General features: G+C 40.8%; 1 protein-coding gene across 3 annotated transcripts in view; it reads left to right on the top strand.

Moving 5' to 3' along the window:
* The window catches only part of cacna2d3a (calcium channel, voltage-dependent, alpha 2/delta subunit 3a), a 338,457-nt gene that overhangs the window by 92,666 nt on the left and 227,610 nt on the right, over positions 1 to 18,181 (top strand). For all 3 annotated transcript variants that reach the window (XM_037536196.1, XM_037536195.1, XM_037536194.1), the window contains exon 5: positions 17,470 to 17,632. In XM_037536196.1, coding sequence (XP_037392093.1) covers positions 17,470 to 17,632 — 163 coding nt within the window. The remainder of the gene's footprint in view (positions 1 to 17,469; positions 17,633 to 18,181) is intronic.

Raw genomic sequence — 18,181 nt, 5'->3', positions numbered from 1 at the left:
CCCACTTCACAGTCCTCCATCCATGATCTCCCTCTTTTTCTCTCTCTCTCTCTCTCTCTCTTTCTGCTGTGCCCCATAAATATTTGTGCTCAGGAGGGTTTCAGAGGCAATCATTCCCTCTCAGATGGGTATTTTCTCTCTCCCTGGCAGGGCAGGACTTAATTCCACACCTCTATAATGCGCAATTACAGGCCGATTTCAGGAGCCCCCAAATAGGATTTTCATGGCCGTCCAAAATGTCAGAAGGCAAGGAGAGAGGAGATTCTCGGGCTGTAGGGATTTTTCGAAGTCCTCAGTTAATCCCAGTGTTCCCTTGATGAGGTTGGAAGTCTGTGCCGATGTTTAGGAAGACTGGACTGCCACCTGTTTTCATGCTCCTGTATTCATGCGCGAGTCTACATGTTTTTAGAAAGACTGGGATTACACTTAATGAGTCGCGATGAGCCCAAGAAGAACGTCGGCAATTTCACTTGCTGGAGAAAATATGACACATTTCTCATCCTCCAGCTTCCTTCCACCATCCCCCTGCTCTCCCTCGCTCTTCTTCTGGATGACAGTGATAAATTGCAGCTCTCCCCTGTGCTGTTCTGTCTTATATCTGGCTTAAGGAGTCACCAGAGAGGGAAGTTCTGGATTCTTTTTATAAACTCTCTAAAGTGTGCTTAAGACACGAGCATGCAGATGGTCTTTAGCAGAACTCTATTTTGGAGTATGGTATCTTCTTCTAATTCTGTTTGGGGGACTCCACTTTCTCTTGTGTAGTGCATTTGTGATGAAAACAAAGTGGAGATTTGGCACTTGTTACATAATATAATAATAATTAGCCATTAATCATTTCCATGGTATCTAATCTGTAGACGATATTCAAGCAGATACAGTGGTGCTAGAAAGTGATGTTTCTTCAGAAGTCTCTGAATATTTGCACACAGCTGACCTAAAATGTGATTGGATCTTCATCAAAGACATAAAAATAGATAAAGAAGACCAAACGAAACATATAACACGAAGTCTTTATAGTTCATTGTGTATTTATTGAACAAATCTTCTCAGCATTGAATGTCTGCGTTGGCAAAAGTATATGAACCTTTAGTTCAGTGTATGGGAGAAATATAATCAGGAGGTCCGATCAGTTGGATAACAATCAGTGTAGGTGACCACATGCACATCATGCCTCCTCAAAGATTAGATGATGTCAAAAGACCTCAGAAAAACAGGTGTCAATGATCATCAGGCTGAAATTTGTACATTCTGACTCATCCCTACTGCTGACACTATTATTTAAATTTGTATGTGCTTTTACTGTATGATGTGCATCACTATTGAGCCTGATGAGTTATGGTGAGACTGAATAGGTTACTTTATTCTTATCCACTGTCCTAAAAACCATGTTCCTAATTATTTTATTGACAGCCTGTAGCGGCCTGTTAGTTCTGCTGTAGTACATGTGATGGGAGCTAAACGTCTGCAGTTTGAGTGAGGTTAATTGTGGAGCAAACCGATCTTGCAGATTATATTACACGTTCATTATACCCCTGAATATGCTGGGTCACTCTGAACAAGTCTCCGTCCCTCCCTGTTCTCCTTTTCTGCCGTCTTTTTCTGAGCACGTCCTTTTTTTCTGGCTTTTTCCAGTCTGATTTCTCCTGTATTCATCAGGGTGAATTTGCCCTAAATCATTTTTGAACTATTTAGGTACGAAAAAAAGAAAACAAAAACAAGAAAAAACAAACAAAACAATCCAGCAGAGAAAATTATGCCAATTAAATAAATATATTGGTGCAGCCATAAAAGGCACATTGCAATCAAAGTCAGATTATTTTGCAAGCTTGCTGTAGTACCTCATGCATAATAGATCATCAGAATCAGGATGTGCATTACGCGCTTTGTTTAGTCGTGGACAGACCACTTCTTTCAGTGTTGACAGTGATGATTGTGCCCTTGCTTACACACAGTAGACACCACTGCTTATCATGGTGCTTTAAGACTTGTCGGTCAGTTACCCACCACTGTGTTCTTGATGAAAGGGCAGCTAATGTATTGGTATATTTTAATCTATAAATCTATACCTGGTTTGTTACCTTCTCATCTGTGTAATTTTATACATCACAAAAGGACTGGGAATTATGGTCTGCACTCTCAAAGCGCTTTCATTCAAAATGCCATTCCCTAGGAGAAAGAATAGAGTTGAGAGTTAATAAATGATAAATGATAGTGAGCTTATCAAAACAGCGTGCCTCTTAGAGACTCCACTTATTCACCCTTCAGTTAACACTTCCTGCCTCGTACATTGTCCTGTCCTCCTTTTCTCCACTATTTTCTGTCATTAGAGTCTGAATTTAACTTTTTTTTTTAATTTTCAGTTGCTCTGTCCTTTTTATATGGCGTTCGTTTTGTGTAACGTTGCTGAACGGCTGGTGATTTGTTGGTATATTTACTATTATTTCCTATTTGAAAAAAGAAGGAGAAGAGTATTTCTTTGTATGTGCAACTACTGCAGGGTTTTTTCTGCTTTGTCTTTGATGATTTAGCTCCTGGCATGGGTAGAAAACATCGCTTGTAGTGTTACACCAACCACAAATTTTTACAGCCCGATTTCCAGCCGACTTTTTAAAATCAGGGGTTTCCAGGATATTTTTGATTGGTGGGCTTTTCTCAGTCCAGGTTTTCTCAGTCCAGCAGCCCTGCTGCGTCTGATCCACTCGCATTAGCACAACGCACACTAACACACCACCACTGCGGCAGTGTCACTGCAGTGCTGCGAATGATCCACCACCCAAATAATATCTGGCAAAACACAACAATTGACATGAAATGAACTTGAATGATGTTTGCCTTGGATTCCACAGCGTCCGCAAACTTATCATTCTCCATCCCAAGATATGTTTTCTGTTGACTCTTTCTGCTTCTTCGCTATCACTAAGAGGACATGCGGTCTTACTTCGCTTGAAATGAATGACCATACCTTTTATTTTCTTTACACTGACTTGGAGTAATTATCTTGGAGTAATTATCTTGGAGTAATTATCTCTACACCACAGAATGAAATGTAATGTCTCTCTCAAAACTACCGAGATGCAGTATAAACAGCATTGTGTACTCTTTTACATGCCAAACTGTCATTTTAAAAAACACTGTTTACATAACATGAATCAAAGTCCTGCGTTGAACATAACTGGCTATTTAGCAGAAGTCATGAATAATTAGGCTATGACATTTTGTATGAGCAGCATTCATATACAGCATTTCAAGCACTCACCTGCCCCACATGATTTATATTTATTTTGTATTGTGCATACACAGATGACCAAAATCAAAATAATGAATTGGTCAACTCTGATTGAGTTTGGAGCAAAAACCTGCCAATTCTGATTGAGAGTTTCCTAACTGCTTGTGTTAAATGTTCTGGTGGTACAGTCTGCACAAAGCCAGGGAAGCATATAGAGTTTTATATATATATATATATATATATATATATATATATATATATATATATATATATATATATATAAATAAATGTAAACTCACTCACACACACTCTCTCTCTCACACACACACACACACACACACACACACTCTTACACACACACACACATCTCCCTGTCTGTCTCTCTCTCTCTCTCTCTCTCTCTCTCTCTCTTGTTCTCCTTCTGCGGTAAAAGCACAATCAATAGTAATTGTTTGTCTCTCCATCAGGTTCTTGAATCCAGAGGCTCAGGGAGTCTCTGATTTACTCTGGGTGTATTTTTGTGTGCCAGCCTGTCTGCCAGTGTTTGTATATGCTTTGTGTTCTGCGACTGCCACCAGGCCACATCATATAAAGTATAAATGTTATGACTTTGAGTTTTATGTTTAGAGGCTAATGTACATTTCTGCTTTAATGATCATGGTGCCATATTATGGCCATTTGCAGTTTTAGATGATCATTAGTTTAGTGCACTACAATTTATTAGCGTATTCTTCCAAGCAAATACGATTTGGGGATGGGCATGTCGTGATGCGTAGAGCAGCATGTGAAGCAAACATAGAGATTGAATTGAAATAGGAATTACTGTGATGTTTTTCTGCATATAAAAGGATGTGATCTTTTCATTTTGGATTAATGCATGAAGCATGAATATAATGTCACTGTTGGGACTGGTACATCATTTGAAAGTGCCAGCTGGTCTTTATGTTGTGTCAAAATTTTATGTTAAACAGAAGAAAAATGCTCCAAAGTTACTAGGAATGAATAATTTAGCATGACCTTCTATTAAGAGAGTTTTCTTTCTTATTCTTACATGAAAAAAGGCAAAGACTGCCTCTAAAACAGTTTTGATTGCATCACCAGTAAGGTAATAATATTAACCAACAAGTTTCACATTCCACTCTTTCTACCCCCACCTAGCCGGCCTATCCAGATGTAGGTCTGCACAATATGCACACAATTCCATGTTATGTTGCTACATATTGCAGTTATGGTTTGCCTTACAGTGTATTAAAATTGTCACATGATTTAAATTGGCCTTCTTTTGACATTTTCCAGAGTGCTTGTGAAGAAAACCCTGTGCTTTGTTAGAGAACAGCTTTGCATATTGTAAGCTTGTGCAATATTACATTACATTACATTAGCATTTGGCTGACGCTCTTATCCAGAGCGACTTACAATTTGATCATTTTACACAATTGACCTGACTGCATGTCTTTTGGACTGTGGGAGGAAACCGGAGAACCCGGAGGGAACCCACGCAGACACGGGGAGAACATGCAAACTCCACACAGAGAGGACCCCGGTCACCCGGCTGGGGAATCGAACCCAGGCCCTCCTTGCTGTGAGGCGACAGCGCTACCCACCACGCCACCGTGCCGTATTAGTATGAGAGTAATGATTAACAGATAATATATTGTGCAGACCTGCCCATACTTGCGGCATGGGGTTCTCCATCACATAGGAGATCTGTAATCTCTGAGCAGCAGGGCTGACTCGTCTGCTTGAGAGCAATGAATATCAGCAAGCCATCCCCCTTTTTTATACTTTATTCAGTGCGTGAATAATGATAGTAATTGAAGGAAATGGACAATTAATGAGCAAGTACAAAAAAGCCTCCTGATTTGTTCTGATTAAAAATAGCTTCTCTGTAAAGGTAATACAGGGAAAACGGTCAGACACTGGGCCTCAACTGATCGAAGCAGGGGGGCTTGCCAAAAGCCCCTAAGCTAATTGACGTATCATAACCCTTTGTTCATGGGCAGCCTGCTCAAAACATTTAGCAGGCATAAGTACAATTCAGAAGTATAACGGCTACCAAAGATGCTGTTAGTCATTATTAATGCTGAGATAAATTATAAGACTGCACACGTGTGTATTTGAAGAGGGACAGGTAGGCACAACATGCATCTTCAGTGAGCAAAATTTCTGCTTTATGCAGCATTTTTTGTAAAGTCAAATTCTTGTTCAGTCTTATGGCACTTTTAGAAAGTGACTTAATTACTGTCAAATCAGATTAACAAATGTGTAAGTATTGTTCAGTTAATTCAAATATCTGTAATTTTGCTTTGCTATTTATTAAATTAAGTCGTTCATTTACTAATAGGGGTGAGAGTGAGGCCAGTTGTGTGTGCTTGGACTCCTGGTGGTGGATGACTGTCTCCTGACAAAAGGGCCAAAAATTAGACCAGTTTGCCACTCAGGAGCCCTATGACAGCGTTTTAGGGCCACTGTTTATTAAAGAAAAAAAAAGTTGACTTTGAGAATAAAGTCGGAATATTTTGAGAATAAAGTCGTAATATTTTGAGAATAAAGTCGTAATATTTTGAGAATAAAGTCATAATATTTTGAGAATAAAGTCGTAATATTTTGAGAATAAAGTCGTAATATTTTGTAAATAGTCGTAATATTTTGAGAATAAAGTTGTGATATTTTGAGAATAAAGTCGTAATATTTTGAGAATAAAGTCGTAATATTTTGAGAATAGTCACGATATTTTGAGAATAAAGTTGTGATATTTTGAGAATAAAGTCGTAATGTTTTGAGAATAAGGTCGTAATGTTTTGAGAATAAGGTCGTAATGTTTTGAGCATAAAGTCGTAATATTTTGAGCATAAAGTCGTAATATTTTGAGAATAAAGTCGTGATATTTTGAGAATAAAGTCGTGATATTTTGAGAATAAAGTCGTAATATTTTGAGGATAAAGTCGTAATATTTTGAGAATAAAGTCGTGATATTTTGAGAATAAAGTCGTGATATTTTGAGAATAAAGTTGTAATATTTTGAGAATAAAGTCGTAATATTTTGAGAATAAAGTTGTAATATTTTGAGAATAAAGTTGTGATATTTTGAGCATAAAGTCGTAATATTTTGAGAATATAGTCGTAATATTTTGAGAATAAAGCCGTAGTATTCTGAGGATAAAGCAGGCTAGTTGTAGGAGCGCTGCCATAGCGCATTTTGGGCTTGGTTGCTGTACTGGCAAATATGCGTCCCACTCATTCATTGTCTTGTGGGTCGATCATTGTGATTATAATTCTAATTGTCTCCTGTGAAAATTCATGGCCCCTTTGAATGGCACTGAGATGTATCCACTGATAGCTGTGTGGGCGGCCACTGCCTGTGATTCTCCTTCAACAAAACAGACAGACAGTTTCCTCTGAATCCATCTGGTTCTTTACTCTAAATAAACACAGTTTCCTGCACAGCCATTTTAGCCGGTTCTCTTACTAATAACAGTCTGGTGCTGATGTGCCAGGAGAGACAGGAAGACTGAGCATTTCTTTATGGGTGAAATCGATATGAAATCATATCTCCACCAACTCAATGACCCTGATCTTAACATGAGGAGGTGCTGCCTTCCCTTTGCAAAGCGTTTGGCCACAGTATTGCAGCGTTTCTTGGTATTACTGCCACTTTAATGTCGTAATTCTGCGACTTTTTTTCTCAAAATATTGCGACTTTATTCTCAAAATCTCTTAGTTATTTTTATTAACAGTGGCCCTAAAACATTGTAATTGAAGCCCCCCTTGTGCTTTTAAATTTGAACAAAAAATTGTAAAGCGATAAATATTTTTTGCAGTGTGTATAAGGTGTGAAATGAAGCGTGCAAGACAGCGTTTACATGTACATTACTGTAGAAAATTACTCAAAGGGATGTTTTTTTCCCAAAAAGTAAGAAGAACATTTCAGGTTCAGACAGTTTGTGTGGAGCCAGTTCTGAATTTCACTGCACACGAATGCAGAATTCTGCTTTACCGTTCCAAAGTAAATTTCTACTAGAGGGCTAGAACTCCATTTAACTTTATATCTAAAGGTCATATTTGAGAGATGCTTTCAGGTTTGCCTGTCAATAGCTGTGAACAAATATATCACATTATTTACTATTTAGCAAGACTCCCTTAAACTAAAGGTCAGTTGTGGAGAGCTTATGGTTTTGTGTACTTGAACAGCTAGCAGAGTTCATCAGATTAGGTTATGCTGTCTGCAGTGCTGGTCTGAAAGGGCATGAGCTGCTGCTGTGTTAGATGTTTTTGACCTTTTGTCCAGAGGCACATTTCAGACCTTCAGCTGAAACATATGGATCAGTATTACAGATAACACACTGACACATGCTCGCTCGCTCGCTCGCTCGCTCTCTCTCTCTCTCTCTCTCTCTCTCTCTCTCTCTCTCTCTCTCTCTCTCTCTCTCTCTCTCTCTGTTTCAGACACACATACTTGATTCATTCATTCACCAATTCATTCATGCAGATACACACATGTACACTATATTGGCAAAAGTTCTCACTCAGCCATCCAAATCATTGAATTCAGGTGTTCCAGTCACTTCCATGGCCACAGGTGTATAAAGCCGAGCCCCTAGGCCTGCAGACTGCTTCTACAGACATTAGTGAAAGAATGGGTCGCTCTCAGGAGCTCAGTGAATTCTAGCGTGGTACCATGATTGGATGCCACTTGTGCAACTACAGCAGTGGAGACGTGTTCTCTGGAGTGACCAATCACGCTTCTCCATCTGGCAATCCGATGGACGAGTCTGGGTTTGGCGGTTGCCAGGAGAACAGAACTTGTCTGATTGCATTGTGCCGAGTGTAGTTTGGTGGAGGGGGGATCATGGTGTGGGGTTGTTTTTCAGGAGTTGGGCTCGGCCCCTTAGTTCCAGTGAAAGGAACTCTTAAAGCTTCAGCACCAAGAGATTCTGGACAATTTCACGCTCCCAACTTTGTGGGAACAGTTTGGGGACGGCCCCAAAGGGTGGGCCAACATCATATTAAACCCTATGGATTAAGAACGGGATGCCACTCAAGTTCATACGTGTTTGAAGGCAGATGAGCGAATACTTTTGGCAATATAGTGTATATGATGCTTCCTGTGCTTTGTACTATGTGCTGAATCTGATGGTGGCAAATATCCTTCGGCAATATGGTGCTTCTCTGGTGTCGTGTAGCCTTAAGATTCTTCTATGGACCAAACAAATAAGAAACTCTCATCAAAGCTGAAGATGCAGGCTCTACAGCAATAGTGGAAGTACTTACGTCCATCAATCCAGTTTTAGAATTTTCGGATTGGTTACTGACGAGAGAGAAATTATTTAAAAATTTTACTTTTGGTTTATGAATGATTACATGTTTTACGTGTTCCGTGTTCAAAGTTATGCTCCATAGGTGACCAGGCTTTTAGTGTATTGGATCCATCGTTATGGAATGAGCTTCCCACGTCTCTGAGAAATTCTGGATCTTTATCTCTTCCATCCATCCATCCATCCATTTTCTAAGCCGCTTCTCCGTCAGGGTCGCGGGGGGTGCTGGAGCCTATCCCAGCAGTCTTCGGGCGGAAGGCAGGATACACCCTGGACAGGTCGCCAGTCCATCGCAGGGCAGACACAGACAGTCACTCACACCCAGGGGCAATGTAGCATGTCCAGTTGGTCTGACTGCATGTCTTTGGACTGTGGGAGGAAACTGGAGAACCCGGAGGAAACCCACGCAGACACGGGGAGAACATGCAAACTCCACACAGAGAGGACCCCGGTCACCCGGCCGGGGAATCGAACCCCGGCCCTCCTCGCTGTGAGGCAACAGCGCTACCCACCACGCCACCGTGCCGCCCCTTGTTATGAAAATATGCTATTGAAATAAAATGTATTATTATTACTATTTTACATACATGTAGTTTATTATAGTATTTCAGTTTTTTGACACCATTACCTTCACTCCAGTACATTTCAGTAAAATATTCTGAAGAGTGACTTTCAGAAATAATGTGATATGCGTTCAAATTGAAATAGACAGGTCACAGCACACTTTTAAGTAAACCGTGCCCTTGCTACCAATATTCTAACAGTTTGGAGGGGGGGGGGGATTTTTACCTATTTAATACACCTAAACACAAAATGAAAGATGTGGGATCTGGATTAAACAATGTGGAAGACTACCTTATCAATTACACCTGACAAAAATCATACAGAGCAGATGCTGAACATATGTTTTCCTACTGTATTGTGAAGATACTCAGAAATTGTCGTACAAACATTCCAAATACAGGAACAATACTGCTCTTTTCCCATTTTCTCTACATGGATTTTGATTAGACTTGTAACTTTCTGACTGTTTTGTATGCTTTACCCTTTTAGGGCAGTTAGGCAGCTTCAGATGCATGTCTTCACACTTAGTAGCTTGTCGAAGTAGCACCAGTAACCGAGGCATCCAGCTGTAGACATACAGCTCCAGTTTTATGTCAGAAATATCAGATGGCTGTGTTGTGTACTAGTGCTGTTTGATGAACTGGATTAGCGGTCTTCCCTAGCAAGCAAGGGTAACAGAAGTAGTGCTGAGCATTCTGAAATATTAAAAAGGGAATGTTTCTGATTAATATCACTTTTTTAATAAACAGGAAAGTGACCATATTTGCAGCCAGGCACGTCTTAACACAAATTGATCATCAAAAAAATGTTGTAGTTGGTCTATAATGGCTAGAATCACTCACAGTACTTTTACCTCTGATACTTGACTGCATTTAAAAGCAAGACTTTTGTACTTTTACTCAAGAATAAATACAAATAAAGGACTTCTGCATTTACTTAGGCGATATTTTACAGAGAGTATCTCTACATTCACAAGTACAGGACAAGTGCTTTGTCCACTATTGCTTTACACGGTCTTCTGGTAGAGTGCAGAGTTCAGAGTATAATGTGAGCGAGATGCTAATTTGCATATTGAAAAACTAGCTCTTTGATTTTTTTAAATTTGCATGACTGTTCGATTACCTGGAAATTCTGAATCATCACTAATTTAAATTTGTGAATCACATCTGTAAACTGTTCCGCATGAGACGTGCTGCTCTCGTTCTTACAAATACACCACTATTCACAAGCAGAGCCAAGCTCATCTTGGCTTCATTACTACCATTTTTAGATTGGCAGTTCAGTCACAGAGCATCAGCTTGTAGCTGTGTTGATAAAGCTGTGAATGTGGGCTAGATGCCTTGGATTGCAGTTTCGGAGGCCTGTAGAACAGGGAGCAGCTGGGAAAGCTAGTTCTGGCTCAGTGCTGTATTGATCTGTTGTGCACAGCACAATGAGCTCTTTAAGGTGATAATAAGCTTTGATTAAGCATGTAGGTCTCCATGGGGTGAAAGAGAGGGAGAGATGGGGAAAGACGGTGCAAAAGAGAAAGGGAATAGATGACATGGTGAAGACAAAAGGATGCTGGGGGAGAGTAAAGCTTTGATTTATATAAAAAGATGCAGACTATTATTTTTTTAGGATTTTCGTCTTTGTGGTGAGTAGTCGTTATCTCAGACTTCTGACATTCCAGCAAAGGGTCGGGCGGTATCCCTTCTTACCGTAAAACTGTCTCCATATATTAGTGTGGTGTACAGTGTTGGCAGGGTTGAGGGATGTTGGGTGGTTGTCATAAGACTGTGACCAAAAGCATTAAAAAAAACAATTTCAGAGTTGTTTGCTTACCATCCCCAAATAGTTGTACACAGTGCACAGCTTTCGAGGTGGGAATCGGAGGGAAAGTAGAGCAACTGGCACTGAATGGGGGACAGAAAGTTAAGTTAAGTGACCCTTATTAGTCCCACAATGGGGAAATTTCACCTCCGCATTTAACCCATCTGTGAAGTGAAACACCACATACACTCTAGTGAGCACACACACACACACACACACACACACACACACTAGGGGGCAGTGAGCACACTTGCCCGGAGCGGTGGGCAGCCCAATCCGCAGCGCCCGGGGAGCAGTTGGGGGTTAGGTGTCTTGCTCAAGGACACCTCAGTCATGTGCTGTCGGCTCTGGGGATCAAACCGGCGACCTTCCGGTCACAAGGCTGGTTCCCTGACCTCCAGCCCACCCCTGTTCCGTGGGGTTTGCATCTATAGCTTGATTGGCTAACTTTGCTTAATGAGCAGCCTACTGACCCAAACAGTGCCACATACCACAGTACAGGTTTGACACACAGTTCTGACTAACTGGTGCTCTGCCGGTGCTCTGTGACCAAAGTCAAACCTGTTCTATGGTGTCTGGGACTGTAGCGGTTTGTTTGCTTGTGAGCCCCCCTGACATATAGGTGGGTGTAGTGTGTTTGTGTCTACACTCTGATGTGAAATTGAATTTTGCACATCATATTTCTGGAACGTCGTCGTCATTTTTTTAATACCGCAATATACTTCATTTCCTCCCAAACCTAGTTTAGCACATACAAAATTCATCACACATTAACAACAAGCCTTTTTATGTACAATCATTATTCCCCTGGTCTCCCCACAGTTATATGTGACAAGAGGTAGTGCCCTGTCTAGCTTTGCTGCTCAATATAGTGAGCATCTGTTCACCAAATGTCATCGATGCTTGACTGGATACACTGACGCTTTATGTACACAGCTGTTAAATATCCATGTCGTACCGCAGCATCAGTATGTTCTGTATGGGAGCTCATAGAATGCGCTTGATTGCATTTTATTTTGTCTTTCCTCTCAGAGCTCAGTAGTCCCTGAGAGGAAGCCTTGTTACTTCTCAAAAACGAGCGTTTCATTTGTTTAAGCGGTTTTTGACATTACATGGCTGTAAGAATAACAAACCATGTTGTTCCCTGGGGAGCTGGTTTTTATAATTTCCTTTCAGAACAATTTCTCCCTCTCTTTGAAATGTTTCTGAGTAAGAGGACATCCGTATAACTCCAATGTTAGAAAGAATGTAGAAAGAAATGTTTAAGAATATCTTCACAGTAATGCTGAGGTGAAGCCGAAATTTTCATATTCTCAGCGTAAGAATTCCATCTGAGAAAAATGTTCAAGGGAGGGGGAGTTCATAATGAAAACGGTGGCAAAGCACAGAGTTTCTGCTGTTTTATTCTATCAAAGCGTCCTGAGGACGGTGGCCTCAAAGCTCCTTCACCTTGTGCCCTGGTGTCTTCGAGGGGCCCTGATAAAGAGCTAATAACCAGGCCAATCAGCACAGATTAATTACACTGATATACGAGCTGCGTTGTCCAGACCATAATTGATGGCTATATTGGTGTGCTTCCTGCTTAGCTGAGGTGATGAAGGGAGTTGGAGTGAAGGATAAAAGGGAGAGGGGGTTGGGGGGGGGGGGGGGGTGATCCCACCAGTGATCCCACCAGTGATCCCACCAGTGATCCCACCAGTGATCCCACTGGGGTGAAGTGTATATCTGATTCATGCTAGGAAGGTTACCAGGGTTAGCCAGAGGACACAAGAATGGATGTTAGAATGAGAGAATGAAGGTAGGTTTCTACTTAATAACACTGTTCAAAGCAACATTGACCCAAAATAGTAATCTAATCTAATCGATTGTGTTAAACGGTATGCACTAGAAGCCGTAAACCTTACTCAGACCTCATGTACTAAGCCTTTATTGCCAATCGCCAGTCAGCACCTGAGCCTAAAGGTGCATGTTATAGGGCACGGTGTCCAAAGTTTTTGCAAAGAGAGCCAAATTTAACCACATCAAAATATGTAAGGGCTGGTCTTATGTTCCAAAAGTATTAGTAATAATATTACTAGTAATAACATTATTCAAAATGTATTTTAAATATGTCACATAACCAACAAAATACCAAAAACATTGCAGAAATAGTCCTTGTTCAAACCAGATGCTACAGAAGAGAAAGCCTACTAAGCCTACTGTGAAGGGTGGAGCTGCGCCCTTGACTGGGTATGACAGGTGTCTTATACTCATCTGGTTGACAGCTGTGGTTGTGACACGCAAGATGTCACGCAATTGCAGATCAATCAGTCTGGACTTTTAAGTCGTTCTTGTTTAAGTTCATAACACAGAGGAGGTTTGTTGACAAATGTACGTGGACCCAAATAAACTGAGCATTCTTCTGGGTGTGTGTTCGGATCTGGTGAAATCTCTCCTTATTCAGATTTTGATAAAGATTCTGAAGAGAGGCCTGCTGATGTCTGATCATAATCGCGCTGCATCTCAAACACGATGCGGTGCAATGTCCACGGCCACCATGGTAGGACAAACAAAACTGAACATGTCCTCCTCAACCTCTGAGAAATGCTGAAAGCGCTCACTAACCCCTGGCCAGGTCCCACCAAAGTTCCATCACACGCTTCTCTAACCTAAGAAAAGCTCAACGAGTTAACACTGAATTTCCTGTATTTACTGAATAATAAGCCTTTATATGTGATAAGCCTGGGATTTTAACGGTTAAATGTCTCGGGATATTTTTAATTGTCTACAACTGTCCTGCTTGAAAAACTGTCCACCTCTCGCGTCGTGGGGGAGGGTGTCGTGTTTATCTTGGTTTGCGACAACTATTGAATAGTTGGAGTTTGATTGTAAAGGCTGTGATGTGCACATGCAGCTGGCTCAAGTGATTTATGATATCAACCAGAATGCCAGCCAAACAGGATCAGACAGTTCCCTCACTGGAAAAGTCAGAAGAAGCAAAGCAACGTAGATTCATGACTGAGCCATCAAACACCATTGTGGTAAATGACATTTGTATATCCAGCCTCGATATTTTGAAGACACTGCTGAAACTGACGGTGGTAAAGAGCTTTGGTTTTCGTTAATGTAGTTATGACGTGGTCGGATCTCAGGCACTTAACGCACAGAGCCAGCTGGTGTATTAAGCAGTGAAGTCTGACGTTGCTCCCGCCCCGCTCACTGACTTTGCTGTAAACAAGTGAGGCTAATCCATTCTGCTCACCCATCATTGCTGGTGTGCTGTCGCTAGCTATTCCACTCAGTTTGTCCCAGGACAGTTTCAAGTCTCCAGCTGCTGAAAGGACAGACTGAAATAAATCCACTCCTCTTGTCTGCCCCTTCAGTCTCTTCATATTAGATTTCTTCATTACTGCAATAGTCTCTTGACATATGAGACACATGCATTTGCTAATATTCTGATTTCCATCTCTCTTGAAATTGACAGTTCTCACTTTTTTGCTGTAGCCATCACTAAATGCCGCTCTGTCGATTCACTTACAGGTCCAGTCAGAGAACATGGCTCTTACGTTTAGCTAACTTTGATAACACAGTGGATATACATTGACATACTGCTGCCACAGTCAGGTGAAAGGAAAAATTGCACCGTGCCAACAGGAGTGATGCCGTGGGCTACATTTGACCTGGTTTTAGACACCTCTGTTATAGGGTATGACCACGGACAAAGGAAAATGCTTTTCTCTTCATTATGTATATGCATTTGAGGGAGTATTTTGAAGAAAATGGGTGGAGATATTTAAAATAGATCCGATTACATTATTCCACTTGATTTAGTTATCAAGCAAATTTCAGCAAATAGTGATGGCTGGTTTTGCACGGATTTCTCTGGCTATTGCATTAGTATCTGAAAGGTGTGTTGTTAGGAGGCACAACTTTTTTGGGCTAAATATGGGTGGGAATGTAGACTTGATAGGGAGGGAACAAAATGAGTGGGAAATTTTAAATCCAATTCAACATCTTGTGAAGTTGGAGCTCGAAGTACACGGCTCGACAACATTGTTTGTTGAATAAGAAGCGTCTTTTTAACCCATGGATGTAATGTAAGCTATCATTGCTGAAAAGTCCCCCCCCCCCAAAATTTAACAGGTTGTCCACAAGCGTGTACTCTGGTAGTTTTATCCGCAGCCCAAATTTGCCCCACCAGAACTTAACCCTACCTAAGAAAGACAAGAGTAGAGAAGAGAGAATAAACATATTTTATACAGTAAGTTGTTATTTTTCTGTTACAATTGTAATAAAAGTGTAATGTTATGTATTAAAAAAACATATGGTGAAAGTTTTAGGCACCCCTACAAACATTGCTCTTTGGAGCCCATAAGAAAAATTTTAAGCACCCCTTTGAGCACCATAAGATATCAGACAAAATCTAGAACATCCTATTGTAATGTAAAGCCATAGTTAAATTAATATATGTAAATATACACTATATTTCCAAAAGTATTCGCTCACCCATCCAAATCATTGAATTCAGGTGTTCCAGTCACTTCCATGGCCACAGGTGTGTAAAGCCGAGCCCCTAGGCCTGCAGACTGCTTCTACAGACATTAGTGAAAGAATGGGTCGCTCTCAGGAGCTCAGTGAATTCCAGCGTGGTACCGTGATCTGACTAATCACACTTCTCCATCTAGCAATCTGATGAATGAGTCTGGGTTTGGCGGTTGCCAGGAGACGGTACTTGTCTGACTGCATTTTGCAGAGTGTAAAGTTTGGGGAGATTATAGTGTGAGGTTGTTTTTCAGGAGTTGGACTCGGCCCCTTAGTTCCAACTTCAGCACCAAGAGATTTTGGACAATTTCATGCTCCCAACTTTGTGGGAACAGTTTGGGGACGGCCCCTTCCTGTTCCAACATGACTGCGCATCAGTGCACAAAGCAGGTCCATAAAGACACGGATGAGCCAGTTTGGTGTGGAAGAACTTGACTGGCCTGCACAGAGTCCTGACCTCAACCCCATAGAACACCTTTGGGATGAATTAGAGCGGAGACTGTGAGCCAGGCCTTCTCGCCCAACATCAGCGTCTGACCTCACAAATGTGCTTCTGGAAGAACGGACAAAAATTCCCATAAACACTCCTAACCCTTGTGGAAAGCCTTCCCAGAAGAGTGGAAGCTGTTATAGCTGCAAAGGGTGGGCCGACATCATATTAAACCCTATGGATTAAGAATGGGATGTCACTCAAGTTCATATGAGTGTGAAGGCAAATGAATGAATACTTTTGGCAATATAGTGTATATACTATCCTTTCTACTGTGGAGAGTAAAAGCCATTAATGGCATTAAGTACTTATAGATTGTATAATGGCTGGTTATCTTACACTTTCAGACACATTTCTGCAGATTTCTTTTGGTGACTGAAAATGGGATCAGAAATTGTACCTCTCATTGAAATTTGAACAAATTGGCACAAACACATATACTCTACCATTAGCAGAAGACAAAGATAGCAATATACATGTGAAAGTATTGTGTGTGTGTGTGTGTGTGTGTGTGTGTGTGTGTGTGTGTGTATATATATATATACTCTTGATTGCAGTGTTTGTGAAGAAACTAACCCAGTGTAGGGTTTAATGTTGTGTAGGCCCTTCCTTGTCCTCACAGCATAACTTTAGTTAAGTAAAAAGACATATAAATGTCTGCTTGCCTTTTTTCTTTATTTATTGTATTATTTATGTTGTTTTGTTCGTTAAAAACGAGGGTAAAGTCATGTAGTGAAACCCCAGGTCTAGGACTATTTGGTTAAAACAGAAAAGTTATCTCCCAGTCAAAGACAACAGGCTTTACCACACTCAGGTTCTTGCACCATTCTGCTACACATAGATTAAAACCGTGCCCTTAACTGTCAGGAGCACAGCAATCCAACATAATGGAAAGTTTCAACTACTCCGTTTTTATTTGTTTCCAGTGGTCTTCTGCTTTAAGTCAAAGATGAACATGTTTGTTTTTTATGACAAGGCTTTTCAGTGCTGGAGTCTTCAGATTGTCTGTACTGCGCTTTAGCAGTGACTAGAAGCTGGAAATGCTGGTGGGGTGTAGAGAAAAGAGTGGTGATCTATATTTAAAACCGCTGAATGATTTATTAATAGCTTCGCCAGTATACGCATTGCTAAAAATATAGAGCCACTGCAAGAAGGGAATTGGGTGGAGCAAAGCTATAAGTATGGGAGTGTGTGTGGGTGGAGGGAGTGTGTGTTTCTGTGTGTGTTACCAAGCATGTTCTTTGAGGTCACAGTGTGTGAAATGAATGTGTAATGGTGTCTACTGGAGTATGTTTTTTGCTGATTCAGCATTAGCTTCCCTTGCTATCTCAGAGTGATTCAGCAATGCGCTGTACTGTTCTGGCAGGCCAGGTAAGCAACAGAATATGGTCTGTCCTCCTTATTTAAATCTGTTGCAGTCCTGCCCTACATAGACGAAACTTGTATAAAGCAAGTTTCTCTGTTATTTGAAGCTGATATTAGAGCTGGACAGTTTGGTGTTGCTATCCTTACTGACCTGCTTTTTCTTGTCCTTCCCCCAGTATGAATATTTTAATGCTGTGCTCATAAATGAGCAAGATGAGGATGGGAACAGCGTGGAGTTAGGAGGAGAGTTCATCCTGCAGCCCAACGACCATTTCAACAACCTATCTGTGAACCTCAGCCTCAGCGTGGTGCAGGTACCCACCAACATGTACAACAAAGGTATGCTACATCTTTCCATATCACCCACCCCACCAGGTAACATCACATTACTTGAAACCATTTCATGATATGCAATATGCATTGCAGTTTTTTTTCATATTTGATAAGCTGTGTCAGGAAAAAAAAGTGACATGTCCCAGTTATATCATCTTTGTCTTGAAATGCAGTTGATCAATGTTCTTGAAGTACTAATGACATGCACAGTATGTGTATGCTGAGAAAAGTGTAATGTGATGTAATGTAATATTTCACAATACAATAAAATATCTTTGTATTGCCCACCCCTGGTCACTTTTAAACACAGGAAATATAGAAAGAGCTTTGTTCTAAAATGCTGTGTGTCAGTATAATGGAATAATAGAAATGTATAATAGGAAAAGAAATTGTTTAATAAAGGTGATGTCAGCTTCACCTTCATTGCCAAGTGGGTGACTCATGGATGCATCAGGTTTTCCTTGCAGACCTACTCAAGATCAGGCTTCAAATTGTGTCCTCTGATTTATTGTTGTTTTAGGACGCTAACTTCTCTTGTTCTTCCTGTAATCTGTC

Source organism: Pygocentrus nattereri, chromosome 29 (assembly GCF_015220715.1).
Source record: "Pygocentrus nattereri isolate fPygNat1 chromosome 29, fPygNat1.pri, whole genome shotgun sequence".
Taxonomy (NCBI): Eukaryota; Metazoa; Chordata; class Actinopteri; order Characiformes; family Serrasalmidae; genus Pygocentrus; species Pygocentrus nattereri.
This window is presented reverse-complemented; position numbering and strand designations above follow the sequence as displayed.